The sequence below is a fragment of the Lipophrys pholis genome (assembly GCF_963383615.2).
Source record: "Lipophrys pholis genome assembly, chromosome: 14".
Taxonomy (NCBI): Eukaryota; Metazoa; Chordata; class Actinopteri; order Blenniiformes; family Blenniidae; genus Lipophrys; species Lipophrys pholis.
Genome location: NC_137633.1, coordinates 236,196 through 263,422, shown reverse-complemented (window position 1 = coordinate 263,422; position 27,227 = coordinate 236,196). Strand labels below are relative to the sequence as shown.

At 48.8% G+C, this 27,227-nt stretch overlaps 3 protein-coding genes across 20 annotated transcripts in view; 1 reads left to right on the top strand and 2 right to left on the bottom strand.

Annotated features, from left to right (window-relative positions):
- Nucleotides 1-588: 588 nt before the first annotated feature.
- Nucleotides 589-20,340, bottom strand: trmt61a (tRNA methyltransferase 61A). The gene is made up of 4 exons (XM_080479719.1): nt 20,167-20,340; nt 18,052-18,398; nt 9,011-9,277; nt 589-1,365 (listed from the first exon to the last, which is right to left on the bottom strand). The coding sequence occupies exons 2-4, from the start codon at nt 18,380-18,382 to the stop codon at nt 1,058-1,060; spliced, it is 906 nt and encodes a 301-aa protein (XP_080335845.1). The 5' UTR covers nt 18,383-18,398; nt 20,167-20,340; the 3' UTR covers nt 589-1,057.
- ckba (creatine kinase, brain a) lies at nt 20,275-24,740 on the top strand. 2 transcript variants are annotated; one of them, XM_080479718.1, is made up of 9 exons: nt 20,275-20,462; nt 21,227-21,527; nt 21,768-21,969; nt 22,434-22,588; nt 22,679-22,811; nt 23,692-23,863; nt 23,937-24,060; nt 24,130-24,319; nt 24,396-24,740. In XM_080479718.1, the coding sequence occupies exons 3-9, from the start codon at nt 21,777-21,779 to the stop codon at nt 24,572-24,574; spliced, it is 1,146 nt and encodes a 381-aa protein (XP_080335844.1). In that variant the 5' UTR covers nt 20,275-20,462; nt 21,227-21,527; nt 21,768-21,776; the 3' UTR covers nt 24,575-24,740. The 2 variants fall into 2 exon arrangements, with proteins under 2 accessions (XP_080335844.1, XP_080335843.1); XM_080479717.1 differs by lacking the exon at nt 20,275-20,462 and having other exon boundaries at nt 21,382-21,527; nt 22,434-22,811; nt 24,396-24,731.
- Nucleotides 24,741-26,770: 2,030 nt separating this feature from the next.
- mark3a (MAP/microtubule affinity-regulating kinase 3a) overlaps nt 26,771-27,227 on the bottom strand; it is a 65,539-nt gene continuing 65,082 nt past the window's right edge. For all 17 annotated transcript variants that reach the window (XM_080479617.1, XM_080479631.1, XM_080479629.1 and 14 more), the window contains one exon: nt 26,771-27,227. This exon is cut by the window's right edge and continues 363 nt beyond it. The gene's annotated coding sequence lies outside the window, so the exon portion shown is untranslated.

Here is a 27,227-nt window from a genome sequence, read left to right as displayed (position 1 = left end):
TCACCTGACTCTGCAGCCGGAGCCTCAACGATGACCGGAGAGACATGGATCGGGTCTTTTTAGTGATTCGCCGGCTTCTCGTGTAGAAAAGTCTGTCAATTCCTACTTTTCCTGCACGAGAACTTTTTCTCAAACTCCACAATCAACTGCTCATTTCCTGGTATTTCATGAGCTACAAACAGTATCCAGAGACTAGTTTGTGTTTTTTAACAGTTGCAGTAACTGCTTGCCGGTTACCATGGAAACCGACTACTCTGTTCAATCACATGATCAAACCGTGTCGCAAAATACATCCAACAGTAAAAACAAGCAGGTATAGGAGAGCCGAGGATGAATAATAAGCCCATCATTTGAACAGGGTTAGGAAAATGCATTATTTTGGATTACCGTATTTTCTGGACTATAAGTCACACTTTTTGTTGGCTAAGTTCTATATCCAGACATACCAGCAAACATCCAGGATGTCACAGTGATGGCAGAATGCTGCTACAGCACCAGAGAAATAATATCTACTGTGCCACGCAAGCTAAATGAAACTAAAAAGAACATTAAAAATGTAATTAAAAATACCCACATAGAGACAGAAATAATGTAAAGTCTTATTAATCAAACAATTCTCGGGAGTCACGGTGTGTTCAGGAAAACTTGAGTAAAGACATGAAGCTTTTCTGGTTTTGTTGCAGATGATACATGTTAAAGTAATGTGATTACTAGACATACTGAAGCTTCAGCTTCTTTAAAAGGATGTTTCAGTGTTTGTTCTCTGAAGCTGCAGGACGAAAGATGACAAAGTTTTCACACATTTATTGTATTTACTTGAATACAAAAGTGGAAAAAGACGAAAACTAAAAATATTTTCCCCCAAACGACGACATTATTGAATAAAACTGATGTTATAAAACTCGGGGCTGTTTTAAATCCTAAAGAAAATCAGAGACGTTTCTCTGCTGCTTTAAACCTGCAACAAGCTGGAGACTGAGCACCCCCCCCCCTCGGTTTATCTGAGACTCACGACGCCCCCTGCAGGGCGATGGAGTAGAAGAACCTGTGCTCCGCCTCAGGTCCTGGGTTTGGTGGCAAAGGTGAGGTAGCCGGTGTGGCCGGGAATCTCCCTGGGCGGGGTGGTGGTCTTCATGGTGACAGCATGGTGGGTTGGAGTGGCCACGGAGTGGGCGGGGTCGGGGGGGGGTTCCTGCTTTGAAGGGTCTGGGCCAAAGTCGGGCAGCGGGAGGGAGACTGTCCGGACATCGTGGACCCTCAGCAGGACTTCCAGGGTGCTGAGCTCCTCAAAGCCCCGATCCACCAGGGCCTGGCACGTCTTCTGGACCTGCTCAATGCAGGGAGAGAAGGAGCACAGGCGGCCCCCTGCAGGACAGACAGGGAACAACAGGAGTTACCACAACCACCCTCCAAAACACCACATTACCACAACGCCCCCCCCCCAAAACAAGACCATGTTACCACAACCACCCTCCCCCCAAAACAAGACCATGTGACCCTTGAGACAACTCAATATTACTCCAGGGAACCCTCCACACTACCATTTCTATTAATAATGAGTTTGGAGAAGTTTTGAAGCAGATTTCCTTCCTAACTAAACGATCCTCTGGCTCATGGGCTCTGTCAGCGGAGGATCATCGGGGATGAGACGGAGCTTTAATGAGCTTCCATCACCTGCCGGCCGCCGCCGCTCGTCTTAAAATGAAACCCTACCGTGAAGTCAGCGGGCAGCCGCGGCCGGCGGCCAACAAAACCTTGGGCGGCTGACCTGAAGACCCGGGAATGTGACTGAGCGGTGCAGCTGGAGAGGACGAGTCTCGGGTTGAAGCAACAAACTATGTGTTCTTGAGCTCAGAGGTCCAGGACCCTCAACAACTGAAGGGGCCCGCTGACGTTCCTGCTTCCAAGTTCTCAGAATTCGATTTTTGGGAAAATGTACAGGACGTTTTATTTTGAAGGGTTTGTGAAGCACCACACTTTGTCGCCGACTCAACAGAGAAAACACAACTGACTCCCAAACTTGCAGCGCTGCAATTGTTCTGAAACAAAACCGATGCAGTTTCTAGTTTCTAGTGCAGTTCTGGTCCCCAGCAGGTCTGAAACATGTCTGAGAAATATGAGAAAGTATTTGGCAATAAGCAAAGTTACTGGAGCATTTTCATCTCTTGTACAACTTGTCACCAACAATCATAATAAATCATGATAGTGTGATAGTTTCAAGGTGTTTTACATTTAACCAGGAAGTCCCGACATAACCGGCCAATAAATGACAAACACCATCATCTATGTAAAGAAACTCCATCTTGTAAATATTAACTTCTATCCCTTCATACTGGCTGAAGCTCAGCTATTTTCACTTTATATGAGAAAGGACTGGTTAATCTGAATGCATCAGTACAAATGCTGAAAAACTTCCCCTTTTCACGGTTTGATGCAAGTTTTAGTGGAACCGTTCCCACTTCCTGGATTAGAAGGGTTAAACAGCGGGGGAATGGAGTGAGCAGCCAGCCAGCCAGCCAGCCAGCCAGCCAGCCAGCCAGCCAGCCAGCCAGCCAGCCAGCCAGCCAGCCAGCCAGCCAGCCAGCCAGCCAGCCAGACAGCCAGACAGACAGCCAGCCAGACAGACGACTCCAGGATGTTTGGGATAGCAGTCGTTCCTTCAGCTAACAGGACCGGCGCTCTGCTTCAACAACTTAACAGTCTCCTAGCAACCAGGACGGACACATTGGGCGGAGCCAGGGCGGGGCCGGGGCGGGGCCAGGGCGGGGCCGGGGCGGGGCGGGGCCAGGGCGGGGCTGACACAAGGGCATCTCCAACCATTTGTCATAGTCTGGAATATCAGCCGTCCCGATGGAGGGATTGAGAGGGGGAGAGGGATGGAGGAAGGGATACGGAGGGAGAGAAAAGGAGGGGGGGCGATGGAGGGAGTAATATGGAGGGGGGGAGATGGAGGGGGGATATAGAGGGGGGGGGGTGGAGGGGGGACATGGAGGGCTGGGCAGAAGGCCAAAGCAGGAGGAGAATTACAAGTTGGAGAGAGAAAAAAGAAAAGGCCAATATTTCACTGCTCCCAGCAACTTTTCATTGAGTGAGAGAAGCTTCAGTGGTTCAGACATCAACCCTCGTTCTCCAGCCCACAGGAGAGGAGCTTCAGGGCTTCAGTGGTTCAGACATCAACCCTCGTTCTCCAGCCCACAGGAGAGGAGCTTCAGGGCTTCAGTGGTTCAGACATCAACCCTCGTTCTCCAGCCCACAGGAGAGGAGCTTCAGGGCTTCAGTGTTTCAGACATCAACCCTCGTTCTCCAGCCCACAGGAGAGGAGCTTCAGGGCTTCAGTGTTTCAGACATCAACCCTCGTTCTCCAGCCCACAGGAGAGGAGCTTCAGATGAGCGGCTTTTATTCACAGGCTTGGTTAGTTGGTTCTAATTTGACACCACTAAAAAGCAGGTCAGTCGATGTTCTTCATGAAACATAAAGCCTGAGAACCAAAAGGCTTCTTCTGGTCTTCCATCTCAACTACCTGCTCATGGGATTATAATCTCAGTTTTATCTTCTTGTGATTAGTGCTAAAGATGCATAACTCACGTTGTTTCTCACTATTGAGACTCAACGTTTCAATCGTCTTTCAAACTTTAATCGAGCTCATCACAATGTCTTAGTTACTGCTGCTACAGGCCTCACCCAGCACCACTAGTCACTGTTCAACTGCCTAAAACTAGTATTCCAGCTGAGGTCCAGCTTACTCCACCTTTCAAGTGAAAATCCATAACTTTTGCGTTTCACTCGGGTTTACGGGGAAAATTTTCAAAACAAAGTGTGTTTTCATAGGATCGGCACAAATTCTATCAGCGATGTAGTTCTCATGTTGCTACTGGCGTGTGTGCAGAAGAACCATTCACCATGAGCGCAGCAGCGTTCTCAGAAAGTTGCATTTTCAGTGGCTCCAAGCACCGTTGTCATGGAAACGGACGCCCAAAACACAATGGAAGTTCTGCATTTTCACTTGAGTCTTGTATAAACGGGACCTCAAAAACGGCACATCAATAATCCTGGGAGCTCAGGCATGGCGGTGTCAATGTGAACCAGGAGGCCTTCTGGGGGTGCAGCACATTATTAATGCTGATTAATGCCCCCCCCCCCCCAATGGAGCCCAGGATCATTTCTTATGTAAATGTGCTCAGAAACAAGCTGCTCAGTATGAAGCTCACGGCTGCTCAGCTCCTCACGGGCGCTCCGGTTCATTGTGTCAACGTGAGCGAGGAGGAAACATCCAGTCTGCAGAGAACGACCAGCCGCTCCTGACGGAGCCTCGTTCAGCAGCACCACCCTGTATGGTCATGGGACGCTTCCACTGTGTGTGTGTGTGTGTGTGTGTGTGTGTGTGTGTGTGTGGCTGGCGGTGGCACCATAAATGGGAGTGGAGGAGGAGGAGGGAGAGCTGCAGGGCAGCATCTTACATTCCCCTTCATATTGGGACTTACATTGTGAACTTGCGCTGCATTTAGGTGCATCAGGAAAATTGAACTTCATACCAGAGTCAGACTGATCCACTGATCCAAGTCTGGAAACTTGTTGGATTTACCACGGACATATAATCTGGCTGGAAGATGTACCCTTCATCGCACTGACTGATGTAACTTCAGTTTACATCCAGATTATAGAGCATCTTCCACCTCTAACAACAGATTATAGAGCATCTTCCTCCTCTAACATCAGATTATAGAGCATCTTGCCCGTCAGTGGGCCCGTCAGTGGGCCCGTCAGTGGGCCCGTCAGTGAGCCCGTCAGTGGGCCCGTCAGTGGGCCCGTCAGTGGGCCCGTCAGTGGGCCCGTCAGTGGGCCCGTCAGTGGGCCCTGACCCCGACCTGCGGCCCGGTTTGTGTGGTGTTGCTACTGACGGAGAAACCGACAGGAGGGTGAAGTTAATGAGCTGTGAGTCACAATCGATGGCTGCTGTGACTGCAGCGCCAGGCCACGCCTCCTCTAGAGAGGGGGTGAGGGCAGGGGGGGGGGGGGGGGGCAGTTCCTGTTCCTGCTGCAGGCCGAGTCACACAGGAGTCATCATCAGGTGGTGCTGACTGAGCCGCAGGCTGAGTTAAGCACAGAGAACAAGTGTCCATTGTCAACGTGGCGCCAGTCAGACCTCCGCATGGATCCTCATCAATGTAGCCACCAGCCAGAACATTAAGACCCCCTTCACACAACAAGTCAAGTGAAAACACATCGGTTTTGTATTTTCATTTCAGAAAAGTTTTGCATTTACGATGCAACATTTTGAAAACGATGACTGTTTCCACGGAAACGTCAGAAACACTGAAAACGATGTAGTTTTCATGTTGGTCCACTAGTGCAGCTAGTTTTAGTACTGAAAGCACACACATGCAGCAAAGAACAATTGTTATTACGGTGACTGTCAAAATAAAAGTACCAAGTCCAGGAGAACATGACACCACGTAGGAAACTGTTCTGATTGGCTCTACTGGTTTGTGCACAACTACTAGTTACTACCAACGTGGTGCCCGGGACCAGGAGCAGCATTTCAAAAGCGTGGGGTCTCCATGGAGGCGGAGTTAGAGCGTTCACACAAAGTTCCACTTTGGGTGTCGTTTTTAAAAAGTTGCGTTTTCAGTGGCTGTGAGCAGCGTTCTGGTGTGAAGGAGCCTCAGACCACCAACAGGAGCCACGATTCGTTCTGCAGATACATCAGCATCGGAATCAGAGAAATATCCAGTGTAGGAAATATTTCTGGTAAATATATTACTTTGACATTAATGAGTATCAAGTCAGTTAAAACTAACAAATCATTGCCAACATTCATTTTGCTAATTTGAAATATTTATCGGTAAAATCTATTCAGCTACTTTCTTCTTAATGTGGTCGCCTTAGTACATCACTGCAACTTAAACTGCAGACTAGTTTTCAGCTGGTTCCAACACGCCGCTGGTTCCAACACGACGCCGCTGGTTCCAACACGACGCCGCTGGTTCCAACACGCCGCTGGTTCCAACACGATGCTGGTTCCAACACGCCGCTGGTTCCAACACGATGCTGGTTCCAACACGATGCTGGTTCCAACACGATGCTGGTTCCAACACGCCGCTGGTTCCAACACGACGCCGCTGGTTCCAACACGATGCTGGTTCCAACACGATGCTGGTTCCAACACGATGCTGGTTCCAACACGCCGCCGCTGGTTCCAACACGCCGCCGCTGGTTCCAACACGACGCTGGTTCCAACACGATGCTGGTTCCAACACGCCGCTGGTTCCAACACGATGCTGGTTCCAACACGATGCTGGTTCCAACACGCCGCTGGTTCCAACACGATGCTGGTTCCAACACGATGCTGGTTCCAACACGATGCTGGTTCCAACACGCCGCCGCTGGTTCCAACACGCCGCCGCTGGTTCCAACACGATGCTGGTTCCAACACGCCGCCACTGGTTCCAACACGCCGCTGGTTCCAACACGCCGCTGGTTCCAACACGCCGCTGGTTCCAACACGATGCTGGTTCCAACACGATGCTGGTTCCAACACGCCGCCGCTGGTTCCAACACGCCGCCGCTGGTTCCAACACGCCGCCGCTGGTTCCAACACGATGCTGGTTCCAACACGCCGCCACTGGTTCCAACACGCCGCCGCTGGTTCCAACACGCCGCCGCTGGTTCCAACACGCCGCCGCTGGTTCCAACACGCCGCCGCTGGTTCCAACATGCCGCTGGTTCCAACACGATGCTGGTTCCAACACGCCGCCGCTGGTTCCAACACGCCGCCGCTGGTTCCAACACGACGCCGCTGGTTCCAACACGATGCTGGTTCCAACACGCCGCCGCTGGTTCCAACACGATGCTGGTTCCAACACGCCGCCACTGGTTCCAACACGCCGCCGCTGGTTCCAACACGCCGCCGCTGGTTCCAACACGCCGCCGCTGGTTCCAACATGCCGCTGGTTCCAACACGATGCTGGTTCCAACACGCCGCTGGTTCCAACACGCCGCCGCTGGTTCCAACACGCCGCCGCTGGTTCCAACACGCCGCTGGTTCCAACACGCCGCTGGTTCCAACACGCCGCTGGTTCCAACACGACGCCGCTGGTTCCAACACGCCGCCGCTGGTTCCAACACGATGCTGGTTCCAACACGACGCCGCTGGTTCCAACACGACGCCGCTGGTTCCAACACGACGCTGGTTCCAACACGCCGCTGGTTCCAACACGATGCTGGTTCCAACACGACGCCGCTGGTTCCAACACGCCGCCGCTGGTTCCAACACGCCGCCGCTGGTTCCAACACGCCGCTGGTTCCAACACGACGCTGGTTCCAACACGATGCTGGTTCCAACACGACGCTGGTTCCAACACGCCGCCGCTGGTTCCAACACGCCGCTGGTTCCAACACGCCGCTGGTTCCAACACGATGCTGGTTCCAACACGACGCTGGTTCCAACACGCCGCTGGTTCCAACACGCCGCTGGTTCCAACACGCCGCCGCTGGTTCCAACACGACGTTGGTTCCAACACGATGCTGGTTCCAACACGACGCTGGTTCCAACACGCCGACGCTGGTTCCAACACGCCGCTGGTTCCAACACGCCGCTGGTTCCAACACGCCGCTGGTTCCAACACGCCGCTGGTTCCAACACGACGCTGGTTCCAACACGACGCTGGTTCCAACACGCCGCTGGTTCCAACACGCCGCCGCTGGTTCGAACACGCCGCTGGTTCCAACACGCCGCTGGTTCCAACACGATGCTGGTTCCAACACGCCGCTGGTTCCAACACGCCGCTGGTTCCAACACGCCGCCGCTGGTTCCAACACGCCGCCGCTGGTTCCAACACGCCGCTGGTTCCAACACGCCGCTGGTTCCAACACGCCGCTGGTTCCAACACGCCGCTGGTTCAAACACGCCGCTGGTTCAAACACGATGCTGGTTCCAACACGCCGCTGGTTCCAACACGCCGCCGCTGGTTCCAACACGCCGCCGCTGGTTCCAACACGCTGCTGGTTCCAACACGCCGCTGGTTCCAACACGATGCTGGTTCCAACACGACGCTGGTTCCAACACGCCGCTGGTTCCAACACGACGCTGGTTCCAACACGATGGTGGTTCCAACACGCCGCTGGTTCCAACACGCCGCTGGTTCCAACACGATGCTGGTTCCAACACGATGGTGGTTCCAACACGCCGCTGGTTCCAACACGCCGCCGCTGGTTCCAACACGCCGCCGCTGGTTCCAACACGCCGCCGCTGGTTCCAACACGCCGCTGGTTCCAACACGATGCTGGTTCCAACACGACGCTGGTTCCAACACGCCGCTGGTTCCAACACGCCGCTGGTTCCAACACGACGCTGGTTCCAACACGATGGTGGTTCCAACACGCCGCTGGTTCCAACACGATGCTGGTTCCAACACGACGCTGGTTCCAACACGACGGTGGTTCCAACACGCCGCTGGTTCCAACACGCCGCTGGTTCCAACACGCCGCTGGTTCCAACACGCCGCCGCTGGTTCCAACACGCCGCCGCTGGTTCCAACACGCTGCTGGTTCCAACACGCCGCTGGTTCCAACACGACGCTGGTTCCAACACGACGCTGGTTCCAACACGCCGCTGGTTCCAACACGCCGCTGGTTCCAACACGATGGTGGTTCCAACACGCCACTGGTTCCAACACGCCGCTGGTTCCAACACGATGCTGGTTCCAACACGACGCTGGTTCCAACACGATGGTGGTTCCAACACGCCGCTGGTTCCAACACGCCGCTGGTTCCAACACGATGGTGGTTCCAACACGCCGCTGGTTCCAACACGCCGCTGGTTCCAACACGCCGCTGGTTCCAACACGATGGTGGTTCCAACACGACGCTGGTTCCAACACGATGCTGGTTCCAACACGCTGCTGGTTCCAACACGATGCTGAGTAGAAGATGTCTGGCTGTTTATCTTCATGGATTGGGGATTTCATGGTCTATAAAGGTATTCTGCCATACTGATGGATCTATCCTGACCTTGTCTCTTCATGGCGGCCTTGGCGTGCTGCACCGCCTCCCAGGGGCTGGGGATGTCCAGAAAGATGGCGTCAGCCACCCCGGTGACGCCGAAGCCGTCGCGACACACGTCCTGGTTCCTGACGGTGACCAGGTGATCCACACGGTGCTCTTTGAACTCCTCCAGCACTTTCTCCGCCCGCTGCTGGTGGAACTCCACCGTGTGCAGGTGACCTGACGGGGCCACGCTGCGCAGGATGGCGTGAGACAGAGAGCCGCTGCCCGTACCTGGAAACAACACAAAGAACCTGTTATGAACATGAGATAACCTGTGATCAACACCAGAGATAACCTGTGATCAACACCAGAGATAACCTGTGATCAACACCAGAGATAACCTGTGATCAAGATGAAATAACCTGTGATCAACATGAGATAACCTGTGATCAACACCAGAGATAACCTGTGATCAACACCAGAGATAACCTGTGATCAAGATGAAATAACCTGTGATCAACATGAGATAACCTGTGATCTGTGTGACATGGTCTGGTGGTTTTATTTGAAAGGTTTAATGACGTACTTTTGATAAAACATGAAGTTTGTCCTTGTGTAGCTCAAATGACCCTTCAAATCAGGGTCTCTGAATTTATACGTTCAGACTCCGAGAGGTTCAGACTCTGAGAGGTTCAGACTCTGAGAGGTTCAGACTCTGAGAGGTTCAGACTCTGAGAGGTTCAGACTCTGAGAGGTTCAGACTCTGAGAGGTTCAGACTCCGAGAGGTTCAGACTCCGAGAGGTTCAGACTCTGAGAGGTTCAGACTCCGAGAGGTTCAGACCGAAACATGTCAGGTAAAAAACCTTTCCTGCATTCACCGGTCGTTAAAAAAGAGTATACATATGTATTTAGAATGACAAAATGAACACAATTCAACCAAGTCTCTCTGAATTGAATCACTGTTTTGCTGTAAACGTCTGTCCTCGATATAAAATCGTCTGGAACAGTGACGGTCCGGAGCCCAGTGTGTCTGCTGCTCTGGACCCAGAGGTGGACGCTCCTCCGGCCTCAAGCAGCCGCAAACAATCCCGCTGATGTGGAGAGACTGTGAAGGAGCGCTGAAGGGGAACGGCATCACGTGACCCTGCGGTCGGGGACGAGAGCACATCCCATCATCCCTCCTCCTCCTCCTGACATTACATCACCGCCGCCTTTGTTCACCAGGCGACAAAGAGGACAGTGTCTAACGACAGCAGCACTTTGACTTGCTCAAACCTCACACTGCTGCACCGGGTGGTGAGCGGATGCAAACAACCGTCAATGGGAGACGCATGGACAGACTTTTAAAACCGGGACACAAATGAGGAGGGAACTGTTGAGTAACGCAGCCTCAAAAGGTTTAAAAAGAAAGAGCCAAGTTTGCTTGTTTACGACAATGAAACACAAAATACTAATGCTGAATGCTGGAGTGGAGTGGCCTCCACTGCATGGCAACCATATCTGTCGAACTTCCATAGACTTTTCAGTTTGTTTACACGACAAAGCTGCTCAAAGTCAATGGAAATGCAACTTTTGTTTTCTTCACTCCCGAAGGGAAGCCTTTCAAAAAACGCTCGGCGTTGTCTCTTGTAGACGGGCGGAAACTTGACTTTCTGGAAACGCTTGGGGCCCGTCTCTTCGTAGAAATGCTGCTACTGCACACACACACCACGTTGGTAGGAACTACTAGTTCTGCACATGCTCAGTAGAGCCCATCAGAACAGTTTCCTACGTGGTGTCATGGCTCCCAGCCCATATTCTCCTGGACTTGGTAGTTTTATTTTGACAGTCACCGTAATAACAATCCAACTTGGTAGTTTTATTTTGACAGTCAAAAGTGTTGCGTTTATATTTTTGTTCAGTGTGTGTATATATATATATATACACACACATATAAAATTGTTTTATTTTATTTTTTCTCTTATTCAACGATTGACAGGCTTGGCTAGATTTTATACTGGATTGTCTTACTGTTGCCGCTGGGATTCAAACCCAGGACTCCCACACTCCCTGTGGGCTACTGCTGTATTTCTGACCAACACCTTTGTCGTCTGTCAGGTGATGACTTATAAGAAAATATGTGATTCCACATAAACTGGTCCGTGAATATCATAAAAGAACCATGGAAAAGAAAATCGAACACACTGTGAAGCTGAAGGGAAACAAATGGAGTAATTTCTACTTGGAAAAGCAATTAAATGATGATTAAACAAACTGCTGACCACTTTAGATTCATTAACCAGTTTTAAAGCATTAAACTGAAAGAACAGACATGTTGCACCTGTAAGCAGAGCGAACATTTCTGTTCATGATTATAATCCCACTAAAACATCCGTCATCCCGTTACTGCCCTACGCTGCCCTACAGCTTGGTTTCCACTCTTCATGAGCAGTTTACTGTTGAACTTTCAGAGGCTCTGGTCTGAGGTGGGCAGGTCCGTCTCAACTCAATCTGCATAATCAATCGATCGGCACGCTGACATGCTGACGAAGCCACTTCCCACCATAATTACATGGATATTAAAAGTGGCCGGAGGCCAGACGGGACTGAAATACTTCCAACATCAGCAGGACTGTGAAGTTCATGCACACATTTTTAACCACAGACGGAGAGAAATTCAAAATTATGCTCATCGATTTAGAACTTCAGGTAAATAGTTTTTTTCATGTTTTCTTTTTAGGTTCTGCATGTTACAGTTGAGAATAATCAGAGTTTTAGAGAATATTTGGTTCTTCTATGAGCACATTTTTAACATTAACATGTTTGAACTTGTGACTGAATATTAAAGCTTTTTTTTTGTAAATGTGCACCTTTAAACATGGAACATTTCTAGATTATTTGTTATGAATTTGTCTCTTCAATCTCTTTATTTTCTACATAAATTGTCATGAAATAAAACCATAATCTCAAAATATTCTGGAACAAAAAGTCCAGATTTGTTCCCTCGACTTTTCTATTTTAGTGAACATAAAGCTTTACTGTCATTAATTTATTTTGTCTCGTAAATGTATGTTTTAGTTTTTTTTTTTCTTCTTCAAAATTTCTCACATTAATCTTAATTTTTAAAAATTGTACATGTCAAGATAATTTGCTGCATACCATCTGGGACCACTAGATGTCTCTGCAGGACAACAGAAAGCTGCTACAGTAGCACAGAAAAATACATTACTACTATATATTACAGACGGAGAATAAAATGTCTACAGCAGAAGTTAAATTAAGAATAGGAAACAGAACGAGTTTAGATTGAGAAACCGGTGAAGGAGAACAGAAACCGTTGCCATGATTAAGAAAACATAGATTGGTGGGGAAAAAGCCGAGAAACAAATTCACAGAAAGTTCTAGAACAGCAGCTGCTAGATTACCAACAGTTACATCTGTCCAAGTAGGATTAATTATTTATAAGTGTTTTTCACTCTTCATGGGAATTCTTTGTTGACAAAGGTACATATAGAGATGATGAGCCGTCAGTGAGCGTCCATGTTTGTTGTACAAGAATGAATGGAAAGTTTTCTGGAGATTATTTATGAATAAGGGTCCTGAGCCTCTGTACACTGGCCACAGTCACGACAGAGAACCTCAGTATTGATCAAACCTCCAGGACGGCTGCCGTTTACTGTCCTCGTTGTGTAGGAGTGTAACTCCATCAGCTGCCATCAGGCCTCTAATCACTGCTTCACTTCAGATGCTGGAGGAAGTGGTGTCACATCAGTAATCTTCCTCCACCACAAGGTGAGAGCGTGGTGTCACATCAGTAATCTTCCTCCACCACAAGGTGAGAGCGTGGTGTCACATCAGTAATCTTCCTCCACCACAAGGTGAGAGCGTGGTGTCACATCAGTAATCTTCCTCCACCACAAGGTGAGAGCGTGGTGTCACATCAGTAATCTTCCTCCACCACAAGGTGAGAGCGTGGTGTCACATCAGTAATCTTCCTCCACCACAAGGTGAGAGCGTGGTGTCACATCAGTAATCTTCCTCCACCAGGTGAGAGCGTGGTGTCACATCAGTAATCTTCCTCCACCACAAGGTGAGAGCGTGGTGTCACATCAGTAATCTTCCTCCACCAGGTGAGAGCGTGGAGTCACATCAGTAATCTTCCTCCACCAGGTGAGAGCGTGGTGTCACATCAGTAATCTTCCTCCACCAGGTGCGAGCGTGGTGTCACATCAGTAATCTTCCTCCACCAGGTGAGAGCAGGAAGATGCCATGAACACAGGATGAGGATGTGAGTCCATCTGATGTTTGACTCACTGCTTTCAGTTCTCGCTCTGGTTCCTGTATCAGAGGCTGAGAACAGAAGCAGCAGTCGGATCAACGCTGAGAATAGAACCAGCACCAACAATACAACCATCATGAAATGTGTTCTAGATAAGATTCTTCTGAAATATGAAAACAACTGAAGCTCAGACACTTTATTTTTCTTCATCGCTTTAAAGCGAGTTACTGTGTGAGCACCAGGTTTTCTGTTACAAATATCTGATGAATGTCTGAACTCTTCAGTCAGTTTTTATCTCTACACAACCAACACCACTACACACTGCGAGCACACACGGCGAGCACACACGGCGAGCACACACGGCGAGCACACTCAGCATGTTTTGTTCCTCAAAGCTCGAGAAACGTGGACATGTAAATCTCTTGCAACACACTTTGGTAATCAGTAGTAATTACTTCAGAAAATGACTCCATTCTCAACCTAAAGCCAAAGTGAATGAAACCTTCTGGTGCAAAATCCAGTGAACTGTCCAGAAACTGATGCATTCTGGGAGTTTTTAGAGACCCCCCCCCCCCCCCCACAGCGTGGCTTTGAGGCTAGTCTGATAGCAACCTGCTAGCTTTCATGGCAGCATCACAAGAGCTCAGCTCGGCTCTCAGTGTCGTGTCGCTACTCTTAAGAAATTTGTTTGTTTTCTTAGAGATGTCGGTCTGCTGTTGGGTTGGACTGGAGCCTCTTAGGGACCCACAGGCCTTATGTTGAACAGCCCTGGTCTATAGCGACAGTTCCTTTAAAACACTTGGAATCCTTCCATGAATGATCAGATATGTTTCTATGAAGAAGCATTCAAAGAAAGCTACTTTGGAACTTGAACAAACTGTTTCCTCCTGCAGCCGGGCCGTTAATAACACCGGAGGACATTTTACGAGTGTGTGTGCACTGCAGGTCTCACACAGGTGTGGAAGCACAGAAATGCTGTGGTGAATAATTAACTAGGAACCTTCAGAAAGCACCAAGGTGACTGCAGTCCGTGAGCGGACGCTCCCTGAGCTGGGCTGGACGGATCGAGAGCATTAGCACCACTAATCTGGGCATGTTTGTGAAGCTCTGAGAAACGACACACACACGCATGCTACGGAGGCCGATTAGCACCTCGTCCACACTAATGACACGTCGCACTCGTTTGGTTGTTTAATCAACGGCCGTTTCATCTGCGGTTAAAAGCCTCGTCTCTCTGGATGCAGATTTCCGTTTCCTTCATGCTTGCATGAAGACACTAGTGATGCCAGGCTGCTGCAGATAGTGCGGCTGCTCTGCAGGCTGCAGGAGGAATGCTGACTAATCAGACTTCAGGCTGAGCTCATCCACCCCCCCGGAGACCCTCCACCCTCCCCACACCAACACACCCAGTCCATCCATGGCGCGACATGCGCAGGGCGGCGGGCAATAAAACATGACGAGGCACTGCAGCAAACACACACCAGCCCGAGCTGCTGCAGCCCCCCCACCCCCAAACCCACCCCCACCCCCACCCCCAACCCCACCCCCACCACCACTGCAACCGAAAAAGGCTCAGACACACTTGGAGTGATCGCAGTCTGAAAAATGGAAGTGAAGGCAGATGGAAGGGCAGGAGTCAGAGCGAGCACAGAAAAGGGAAATGGGGCAATAAAAGGACTGGATTACATAACGAATGAGACATGTGGAGCAATCCCATGATGCTCAGCACCAACAGCTGAGGCTCTGGAGCTGAAAACATCTGGAGGAGACTGGAAGGTGTAAACAGAGGGATTAAGAGAAGCCCCTCCTTCAGGACAGAGCTCCAACAACCACATGATAAAACACTGGGAGGAAACTTTACTGATTCAACCATCAGCGGTTGACTTGACCCGCCGACACTCTGGACTCCATTCTCTGAGCCAGCCAACAGACCAAAGACTGGAAGCTTCCATCTACTTCGCTCCTCACTTCCTGTAGAGAATCTGGAACCTGGCTGCTCCTTTGACCCGGAACCATCAGCAATCAGGTGCTAATAGCTCCTGGGCTAGTTTACAGCATTCAGTTGATTAGTCAGAAAACCTTGAGAACAAACTCTTATCAAGCTGCATGTTCAAACTGTGGCCCGCAGCCCGACCACGGTCTGATTCTATACTGAAATATTACATTGTTCTACAAACACAATGAATAGCTGTGTGCTACGGATGAAGCCCGAGAAGAAGAGTTGTTCAAATATCAGAACAACATTTTCTAATTGTTTAAAATCCTCTGCTGAATAATTTTGACAAGACTAGGCCTGAAGGCCCCTGCAGACCCCCAAAGGAACCAGAACAGCAGCTGTGACTTCAGCCCAATTTCATACTGTGAGAAGAAGCTGGGCAAACTCGCAGGCCACGCCCAATCCCAGCAGGCCACGCCCAATCCCAGCAGGCCACGCCCAATCCCAGCAGGCCACGCCCAATCCCAGCAGGCCACGCCCCCTTACTGCACGCACACTTCTGTGAAGCGACGCTTTAGCTTTTCAACTCCACAGCTTATTTCTCGCTTCAAGCATCGTCAGAAATACATTTCCCTGAAGTTTGTGTCTGAGCCGCCATGTTAGCGAGCTGGAGCAGGTGAGTACACAGCGGAGCCGTAGCGGAGCCGTAGCGGAGCCGTACACAGCGGAGCCGCCGTACAGCGGAGCCGTACACAGCGGAGCCGCCGTACAGCGGAGCCGTCGTACAGCGGCAATATGAAAGGCACCGTGGCCCACTTGTGACAGAATGCAGAAGTAAAGAACAAAGATCTGAACAATCACACAGAACTTTGTGGACCACACTGCAGAACCTCCACAGGTTTCTTGGGCCTGGACGGTTGGCACAGCCGAAGGAGACCCTGGAGTGTCAGAACTTTCTTCTGGTTCTTCTGGAGGATGAATCCGCCTTCAGACCGTGACCAGTAGTACCAATCCCCCCGTTTCTATTGAGACTGAGCTGGTTTCAAAAAGTTGTGTTTTTAGTGGCTCTTGGCCACGTTGTGAAACGGAGCCTCAGTGAAAGCTTCAGAGTTCTCACCCCTCAGCTCACACTTACATTACCTCTGAGGCCCACCTCAATAATGACTAGTCTGCCTCGTCTACACCTTCGTCTACACCCCCTCGTCTTCACCCCCTCGTCTACACTGAGCAGGAGCCGAAACCTGACAAAGTCATTATGAACGTTACGGGTTGATAATATCTCTAAATTTATGTTTGGTTATCAAAAGTGGACGTTTTAACACACACACACACACACACACACACACACACACACACACACACACACACACACACACACACACACACACACACACACACACACACACACACACACACACACACACACACACACACACACACACACACACACACACACACACACACACACACACACACACACACACACACACTTCCTGCTGACTCATGCAGCTCCTACGTAATGGTGGAGATAACAGGTGAACCTTCGCCCATGTTTGCAGCCAGAGGTGTGTGATCAGGTGTGATCAGGTGTGTGATGGGGTGTGTAAAGCACTTCGCTCCGTTCAGTCTGACAAGTTGGTGCAGCGTTTTAAGTATAAAAGCTTACATAGAACAACCCAGATTGAGCTTCAATGACACAGAGGAGTTTGTATTTAAAGGTGCAGCAGCTATCAAAGCAGCACAGACGGTGGATTCACACTCCTGTTACAGCAAACCTGCACCAATAAATCACATTTAGATTTTTTATACCACGAAACAAACGGGTGAATGTTACATTCCTGTGTGTGACTGAATTCAGAGACGTATTTATAGATCTCAGATTGGATTCAGTGGTTCATGTGTCTTTATGCTTCATTAAAAATCCATCCGACGAGCACAAATGCACTCTGAATGTCCCGGTCGGACTCCAGCACACACACAGCATGACTGCTTCATTTTATCTCTAAAGCTATCCTGGAAAAAGTTACAAACTATTTTTGTACTTATTTTTATCAGCATATCCACGTGTTCTGGAAAGGTAATTAACTTATAACTCTAGTTTAAAACAAAGAGGAAAAGGAGTGACCACAAATGGTAAGTTGCCCCTTGTGCCCGCTGCACAACTTTAATAATCTTGTAAGTTCACAGCGAGCTCCACCAAACCACAGGAATCTAAGTACCTTTGGGCATGAAGTGAAGTTTGCTGTGTGCAGATTGTACAATGAAATGGGAGCTGAATCACAGATTATGATATGATTATGATGATTATGATGCTGACATAATAGCACAAGAATAAAACATCATAAGCAAAGAAGAAACTAGTGAAGCCTGAAGGGAGTCCTCGCTGTTTAGCCATTCATGTGTTTGGAGAGAAATCCTGAAACTGTTTTTGTTTACGTCACATCTAGTTTTTTTAACGCGTTTTGCGATTGTAGCTGCAAAGCCTCTATCGGTTTAGTGCTCGTGTCACGCTGATCAGTACATTTCATACGACTAGTTAGTTGACGTAGATCACAGTGGCAGTCACCGACACCAAACTTTCTGACACTGCCTGACTTTTGTCACAAGCTATCACAAGACCATGACGACGGCGTCTTTCAACCGTCTGACGGTGCGATGTAGGATCTCCGATCGAGAGCCAGGACCAAGAAATCGCCATGAAAATCCCATCACGGTGTATAGCGGGCATTAAAGGGTTAACTGTCTGACCTGTGAACCCTGGAGTGGATGAGATAGTGTTGAAAATGGACACTGAACATCTTTCTTCATCAAACATACGTTTTTGTGTCTTTCCAGTAAAAATGCTGAGTCATGATGGAAGCTCCTCCTACCTGACTCGCAGACGACGGAGCCGGGCTTCAGCTCCAGCATCATGGTGATGGTGGCGATGTCGGTGGTGTAGAGGATCTGCGTGCGGTGAGGCAGGCTTACCGTCCACAGCTCGGGCGTCGGGTGGAGCACGTGCACCCAGCCGCCTTTGCTGCAGGTCACCTTGGAGCCGTAGCGCCGGCCGATCAGGTCGGCAGAGTGGCGGACGACACCGTAGCGCGTCTGCGTCTGGGCGCCCTGCTGCACCTTGACGGGCACGGCGGAGTTGTGGTTCAGGTAGATGATGGCCACGTCTCCGTCCTGGATGAAGTCTGAGTACTCCACAAAGCTCATGATTGGTGCGTTTACTCTGCAGCACGGAGGACAACAACCAGGTCATTTTCAATCATTCAGTTTTTACAACTCGTCTTCAATCTATATCACTTCTTCATCTATATGCAGTTCTATGTAGGTTTGAGACCTGATATAGTAACTCCATAGAGTATTAGTGTATCTTTGTGACTGTTGTCCCCTTGAAGAGTTCATGGATGATCATTTAAAATAATTTTTGTGAATTCAGCCATAATGGAGGAAATCAAATATGTAAGACCTCCTTTTAAATTATTTTAGCATTTTTGTTTCAGAAGATTTTTGCGTTTACACAGCAATGTTGTGAAAACGACGTTTGATTCCACAGGGAAGGCAGAAACACTGAAAACAATGTAGTTTGCAAGTCAGGCCACTAGTTGGTGGTGTTGTTCGTTTTAGTACTGAAAGCACGCACGCACGCACGCACACTCTAGTGGAGAGACCAAGTTGGATTGTTATTACAGTGACTGTCAAAATAAAACCACCAAGTTGGATTGTTATTACAGTGACTGTCAAAATAAAACCACCAAGTTGGATTGTTATTACAGTGACTGTCAAAATAAAACCACCAAGTTGGATTGTTATTACAGTGACTGTCAAAATAAAACTACCAAGTTGGATTGTTATTACAGTGACTGTCAAAATAAAACTACCAAGTCCATGAAAATATGGACTGGGAGTCGTAGCAAAATAGCAGCATTCCCTCCGTCTACATGGATACTGAGTCCAAGCCTTTTTAAACATTGTGTTTTGAGCAACTCTGGGCGTGTTGTGTCACGGAAATGTTACAAAAGTTTTCTGTTTGAACTTGAAACTTTTATAGTGTAAATGTGACCTAAAAACATGCATGTGAGGTTGATTAGTGACTGTAAATTGCCCTTAGGTGAGTGTGTGTGGTTTCAACCCTGAACAGGATATTCGTGGTATAGAGGATGGATGGATGGATGGATGGATGGATGGATGGATGGATGGATGGATGGATGGATGGATGGATGGATGGATGGATGGATGGGTGGATGGATGGATGGATGGATGGGTGGATGGATGGATGGATGGATGGATGGATGGATGGATGGATGGATGGATGGATGGAAAGCCCTCCCATTATTCATCTAGCATTAATGCTTGGTATTAGTTTAAGGCTGATGGCTGCTCTTTGTCCTCATTTTGACTCTATGTTTATATTCATTATGTGCTGCAGTTCTGCATCGATTTTACGATTATTTAATGTGGTTTCCAATTAATTGTTTGGTCGTTTGGCACCTGTTTAAAGTCTCTTTGAGCAGCTTATTTGATATACTTATAACTTCGCAGCTACGTCACTGACGATAATTTGTCTTTAAATTCTGAATAAAAAACATAAAAACTGAAACACGATTATAAAGAAGAACATGCGACGGAAAGATGTCCGACTACACCGAGAACACGTCAGTCAAATGATACATACATTTTAATGAATAGTAAGTCGTTGATATTCATTTATATCGAGTTTAGACAAGTTCTCTCTTGTTTAGGTTCGCTAACTGTCTGACGGTAACTAAGAGTTTAAACACAAATACAGCTAACTAGCTTGTTGGATGATGCAGGAAATAGAGAACATATTAAACACTGCTGAAAGTCACAGTACGAACGTTTTTAAAATTGATTTAAAGTTGTGTGTCTCGGTATGCTAACAATGCTAACGATGCTAATGCTCGCTACTAGACCCAAATAGCCTCCGTTCGAGAAGCTTCCGCCGGTTAAAGAACCGTTAGAGACCCGGGACCTACCTCCTCTTCCTCCGCCGTGTAAAACCACCTCCAGCCCGCGGTGTTCAGCTCTTTTAGGCCGGTGTCAGCCGCGTGGGTCACGGTGACAGAAGTCCATTTGTTCCCCGCACACGTGGTGTTGTTTTGGGCGGAAGTGGAGGCTACGTGACCGGAAGCTGATCGAAGCCTCGATCCGAGTAAAACAAAGGCCCGAGCGGACAAAGAGAGGCCGTGTGACCGGGGAATCTTCACCGGAGACAATGTCCAGGATCCAGCCTCCAGCTGGACGAGACACACCCAGCGCGTTAAACAATGAAGTAACAGGATTATATCGGCATATCACTAAAATAATAATATCAGTAAATAACCTTGTTATGATACCAATGCATGAAGTTCAAATGTGTTTTTCAACCATTTTGATGGCAAAGGCTGAAAAACAAACGGTGTTTTTGTTTGCACCCTCAAAATCAATAAATCTGTAATGTTATTCTTGAATTTCACCATCTATCTATCTATCCATCTATCCATCTATCCATCTATCTATCCATCTATCCATCTATCCATCTATCCATCTATCTATCTATCCATCTATCTATCCATCTATCCATCTATCCATCCATCTATCCATCTATCTATCCATCTATCCATCTATCCATCCATCGATCTATATCTACACAAAAACAAAGATATATGTGAAGTTTAATCAATGAAACAAAGAAATAAGACACATTTCTTGCCATTCGTGCTGTAAACAGTTGAAATAGAACTGGGATGTGACAAAGTCCTTCCTTCAGCAGAAAAGCAGCTTGTGAATGTTTTAATATACTTTTGGGGTCTACAGCCTTTATTTGAGGGGCCGCATTCTGAAAACACCAAAGATTGGATGCATACACGTTCTATATTTTTATTAATGCCCCAGTATCTTTAATATAGATGTCAATAGGAATGTAAAGCACATCGTCTTTCTTCAAACTGAAGAATAAATCCAGCTCGACTTCTCGTACCTGCATGATTTCCAGATTTACACCCTTCTGTTTAGCTCTTTCTTGTAATTAGGAGTTTAATTGTAGTTATTGTGCAGAAAATACTGTGAAGAAACGCTGAGACACGAGCGCGAGGAAGCAGACTGAGCCTCGACCAATAGAATGAATGGACTACAAATAACAGCCAATGAGCGCGCGGCGCTGGGGTATAAAGCCCGCGGAGCGGCGGAGGAGCGTCAGTGAGCCGCTGGACGCTGCTGCAGCTTAGAGCTCCGTTAACGACGATAACAACAACGACACAACAATAATAATAATATTAATACTAATAATAATAATAACAACAACATAGGGATCTTCGTCTCCACATCCAGTAGTAATAGTCCTCAGATCCGACAACAGGTAAGGAATCATCTCAATCAGAAATGCAGTTTTTTTCAGGTATTTGTGGCAAAATGTGTAGGATTATTGAATCTGTGATGTAACCGTAAAATAACCGTTAATTAACGTGCTGCCTTCAGGCGGCTCCTGCAGTGTGGGACATTTCATCGTCTTTGTGGCCGTTGCCGTAACGGCTGTTGTGGCGGCGCAGCGGGTTCGTTCGTTTCGCTCACCGTCTTCTCCCCTCCCCCCTCCGCCCAGGGAGCAGCCATGCCTTTCGGTAACACGCACAACCAGCTGAAGATGAAATTCACCTCGGAGCAGGAGTATCCGGACCTCAGCCAACACAACAACCACATGGCAAAGATCCTGACCCCGGAGATGTATGAGCGGCTGAGGGGCAAGCAGACCCCCAGCGGGTTTACCCTGGATGACGTCATCCAGACCGGCGTGGACAACCCAGGTAATCTGGCCTGTCTCCGCCCGCCGCTTCCTGCAGGGTGACCTTACCCAGGATAAATACCTGAGAGGAGAAATGGACCTCCATCGTGTCCTCTGACGGGAGGAGTTAGACCTCCATCGTGTCCTCTGACGGGAGGAGTTAGACCTCCATCGTGTCCTCTGACGGGAGGAGTTAGACCTCCATCGTGTCCTCTGACGGGAGGAGTTAGACCTCCATCGTGTCCTCTAACAGGCCTCCATTATCGCAGCTCGGTGTAGAGCAGAGTGCAGATTAGAGATTACATAACCTGCAACAGCAGCAGATAATCTGCAGCTCTTATGTCATCTGGCGTGTTGGTCAACCGTGTGGAGGGTTAGACAGGTGATGTTGAGAGAGACGGGTGAGGGTTGGTTTGACGTGAGGCAGATAATCCTGACTGAGATCAGGATGCCGTCCTCCTGTGTGACCTCTGACCTTGTGTGCAGGCCACCCCTTCATCATGACGGTGGGCTGCGTGGCCGGAGACGAGGAGACGTACGAGGTGTTCAAGGAGCTGCTGGACCCCGTGATCGAGGACCGACATGGAGGATACAAACCTTCAGACAAGCACAAGACCGACCTGAATGAAGACAACCTGCAGGTACACCCCCACCCCCACCCCCACCGCCACCGCCACTGCAGGGCACCGCCCCCCCCCCCCCCCCCCCCCCTGACATTTCTCTTCTCTCAGGGAGGAGACGACCTGGACCCCAACTACGTCCTGAGCTCCAGAGTGCGAACAGGCCGCAGCGTCCGCGGCTTCTGCCTGCCGCCACACTGCAGCCGGGGGGAGCGCCGCGCCGTGGAGAGCCTGTCCATCGAAGGTACACACACACACACACACACACACACACACACACACACACACACACACACACACACACACACACACACACACACACACACACACACACACACACACACACACACACACACACACACACACACACACACACACACACACACACACACACACACACACACACACCGTTATGTAAAAGAAGCTGAGATGCTCCATGAATTCAAACGTGACACTGAGGACTTGTCCTGTGGCGCCCCCTAGTGGCTGCAGGCAGAGCAACACTGAGATGGTGCGCCAATCAGATTAATCAATACCCTGACTCATCACATCACTAAAGTTTTCTAATGTCTGAAATGTGACGATTCATCCTAAATCATGAGCTCCTCGTTCTGCTGTTTCACAATCCTAAGAAGAAACATGGATCAGTGGGTCTTATAATATTCAGTCTAACTTTTAGGCAGTAAAACCTTCAAGATGTTGAGCCTCATTAACGTGTGTGTGTGTGTGTGTGTGTGTGTGTGTGTGTGTGTGTGTGTGTGTGTGTGTGTGTGTGTGTGTGTGTGTGTGTGTGTGTGTGTGTGTGTGTGTGTGTGTGTGTGTGTGTGTGTGTGTGTGTGTGTGTGTGTGTGTGTGTGTGTGTGTGTGTGTGTGTGTGTGTGTGTGTGTGTGTGTGTGTGTGTGTGTGTGTGTGTGTGTGTGTGTGTGTGTGTGTGTGTGTGTGTGTGTGTGTGTGTGTGTGTGTGTGTGTGTGTGTGTGTGTGTGTGTGTGTGTGTGTGTGTGTGTGTGTGTGTGTGTGTGTGTGTGTGTGTGTGTGTGTGTGTGTGTGTGTGTGTGTGTGTGTGTGTGTGTGTGTGTGTGTGTGTGTGTGTGTGTGTGTGTGTGTGTGTGTGTGTGTGTGTAGCTCTGGACTCTCTGAGTGGAGACCTGAAGGGGAAGTACTACGCCCTGAAGAACATGACGGATGCTGAGCAGCAGCAGCTGATCGACGATCACTTCCTGTTTGACAAGCCGGTGTCTCCTCTGCTGCTGGCCTCTGGGATGGCCCGTGATTGGCCCGACGGCCGCGGCATCTGGTGACTCTACTGCTCATGACATCCTCTCTCTGTGTGTGTGTGTGTGTGTGTGTACTAAACTGTCTGTCTGCAGGCACAACGACAACAAGACGTTCCTGGTGTGGGTGAACGAGGAGGACCACCTGAGGGTCATCTCCATGCAGAAAGGAGGCAACATGAAGGAGGTGTTCAACCGCTTCTGCAGCGGACTCACCAAGGTCAGTGTGTTAGTCTGAGGCTCGCCGCCGCCGCTCCGGCACACACTGACCGCTGCTTCTGTCGTTTAGATCGAGAGTCTGTTCAAGGAGCGAGGCCACGCCTTCATGTGGAACGAGCACCTGGGCTACGTCCTCACCTGCCCGTCCAACCTGGGCACCGGCCTGCGTGCCGGCGTCCACGTCAAGCTGCCCAACATGAGCAAACACGCCAAGTTTGAGGAGGTTCTGAAGAAGCTGCGTCTGCAGAAACGTGGAACAGGTGAGGAGACGCTCTGCTCTGTGGCTCTGTGGCGTCAATGTTCAACCTCTGACCTCACTGTGCTCGCCGTCTGCAGGCGGCGTGGACACGGCCGCTGTGGGCGGAGTCTTCGACATCTCCAACGCCGACCGGCTGGGCTTCTCCGAGGTGGAGCTGGTGCAGACGGTGGTGGACGGCATCAAGCTGCTGGTGGAGATGGAGAAGAGGCTGGAGTCCGGCCAGTCCATCGACGACATCCTGCCCGCCCAGAAGTAATCCAGCCTCCACTGTAACTAATCCCACCTCTCACCCCCTCCCCCCATGAATGAGTGACTCCGTCCTGAATGCTCTGTACTGCAGTTTGTGTATTTAAGAAGAAACTGTTCCTGTAAGGTGAAGATCTGACATGAATAAAACGTTCTGGTTCAAGCAGACTGACGCTTCGACTGAAATTCATTTAGATTCCCTGAACGCAGCTCCTGGAAACTCTCCATACTCTGATTACATGTTCTGCTCAACAAACCTCTGGCAGCAGCGCCGCTGTGAACTGAAATGATAAATTCAACTGGGCTTCATGGGAAGAACATCAGGTTGAATCTGCTGTTTGAGGCCGGGAGCGTCTGACTCCGATGAAGAGTTAACATGAAGGCAGTGACCTGGGTGGAGGTGGAGATGATCCATCAGGTCCTGTGAAGCTCTGGGTGGAGGTGGAGATGATCCATCAGGTCCTGTGAAGCTCTGGGTGGAGGTGGAGATGATCCATCAGGTCCTGTGAAGCTCTGGGTGGAGGTGGAGAAGTTCAGACTCTTCAAGCTGCTGACGTCTGGTCTCATGATGACCCAAAACCTTTTAAACAGTGAAACTCCAATCGTTTGTGATTTGATGGATTTTAAAGCAGAAGTGATGAGAGAAGCTCTAAAGCAGAATGACTCCACCTGTCGAACATCTCGGAGGTTTGGAGGTTAAACTACAGGAAATCTACATCCATGCAGCCACCAGCCAGAACATTAAGACCGTCTGCACAAAGACTCAAGGTGAAAAGGCATCGTGGTGAACTGGGCCTCAAACTGCTTCCTGGTGAAGATTCTAGATCTCTACTGGGTGAGGAGGGTTCCTTTAGAACATGGAGTCTAGATCTCTACTGGGTGAGGAGGATTCCTTTAGGACATGAAGTCTAGATCTCTACTGGGTGAGGAGGATTCCTTTAGGACATGAAGTCTAGATCTCTACTGGGTGAGGAGGGTTCCTTTAGGACATGAAGTCTAGATCTCTACTGGGTGAGGAGGATTCCTTTAGGACATGAAGTCTAGATCTCTACTGGGTGAGGAGGATTCCTTTAGGACATGAAGATTCTAGATCTCTACTGGGTGAGGAGGATTCCTTTAGGACATGAAGTCTAGATCTCTACTGGGTGAGGAGGGTTCCTTTAGGACATGAAGTCTAGATCTCTACTGGGTGAGGAGGGTTCCTTTAGGACATGAAGATTCTAGATCTCTACTGGGTGAGGAGGATTCCTTTAGGACATGAAGTCTAGATCTCTACTGGGTGAGGAGGATTCCTTTAGGACATGAAGTCTAGATCTCTACTGGGTGAGGAGGATTCCTTTAGGACATGAAGTCTAGATCTCTACTGGGTGAGGAGGGTTCCTTTAGAACATGGAGTCTAGATCTCTACTGGGTGAGGAGGATTCCTTTAGGACATGAAGTCTAGATCTCTACTGGGTGAGGAGGGTTCCTTTAGAACATGGAGTCTAGATCTCTACTGGGTGAGGAGGATTCCTTTAGGACATGGAGTCTAGATCTCTACTGGGTGAGGAGGGTTCCTTTAGGACATGAAGATTCTAGATCTCTACTGGGTGAGGAGGATTCCTTTAGGACATGAAGTCTAGATCTCTACTGGGTGAGGAGGATTCCTTTAGGACATGAAGTCTAGATCTCTACTGGGTGAGGAGGATTCCTTTAGGACATGAAGTCTAGATCTCTACTGGGTGAGGAGGGTTCCTTTAGAACATGGAGTCTAGATCTCTACTGGGTGAGGAGGATTCCTTTAGGACATGAAGTCTAGATCTCTACTGGGTGAGGAGGGTTCCTTTAGAACATGGAGTCTAGATCTCTACTGGGTGAGGAGGATTCCTTTAGGACATGAAGTCTAGATCTCTACTGGGTGAGGAGGATTCCTTTAGGACATGAAGTCTAGATCTGTACTGGGTGAGGAGGATTCCTTTAGGACATGAAGTCTAGATCTCTACTGGGTGAGGAGGGTTCCTTTAGGACATGAAGTCTAGATCTCTACTGGGTGAGGAGGATTCCTTTAGGACATGAAGTCTAGATCTCTACTGGGTGAGGAGGGTTCCTTTAGGACATGGAAGAAAGAAAAGTTTCAAATAAAGATGAGACATGACATTAAGTTGACAGACACTTTAATTGAGACATGAGTGAACCCCCCCCCCCCCCCCCCATTAACCATGTGGACATTTACACAGACCCCCCGATCATCTCTACGTTTTAACGTAATACAAAAAAAAGGAAGAAAAAAAAGAAAAGGAGTACTGCAGTGAAGCTGTGTTGAAAGTAAGATACATTATTTACACTGAAAAGTGAACACTACGTAAATGTCCTTATTTCTTTGTCCAGGAGAGACAGAGGGGAAAAAGATGAAATAAATAAGACCAGAAATGTTTTGTTGTCCACATTCACAGCATGACAAATCGTATTCAACTGGTTATGTCGCCCTCGTGTGGCCGTTAGTAGGTAATTCAGTGATTATTGTCAGAAGCTTTAATCTATACATAATATTCAATACATAATCTGGATTTTTTTATTTTAAAAAAGGAGACATTTGGAAACTGCTACTCTGATGATTGTACAGCTTAAATATATATATATATTTATGCAATGTATTTATATATATATATATATATATATATATA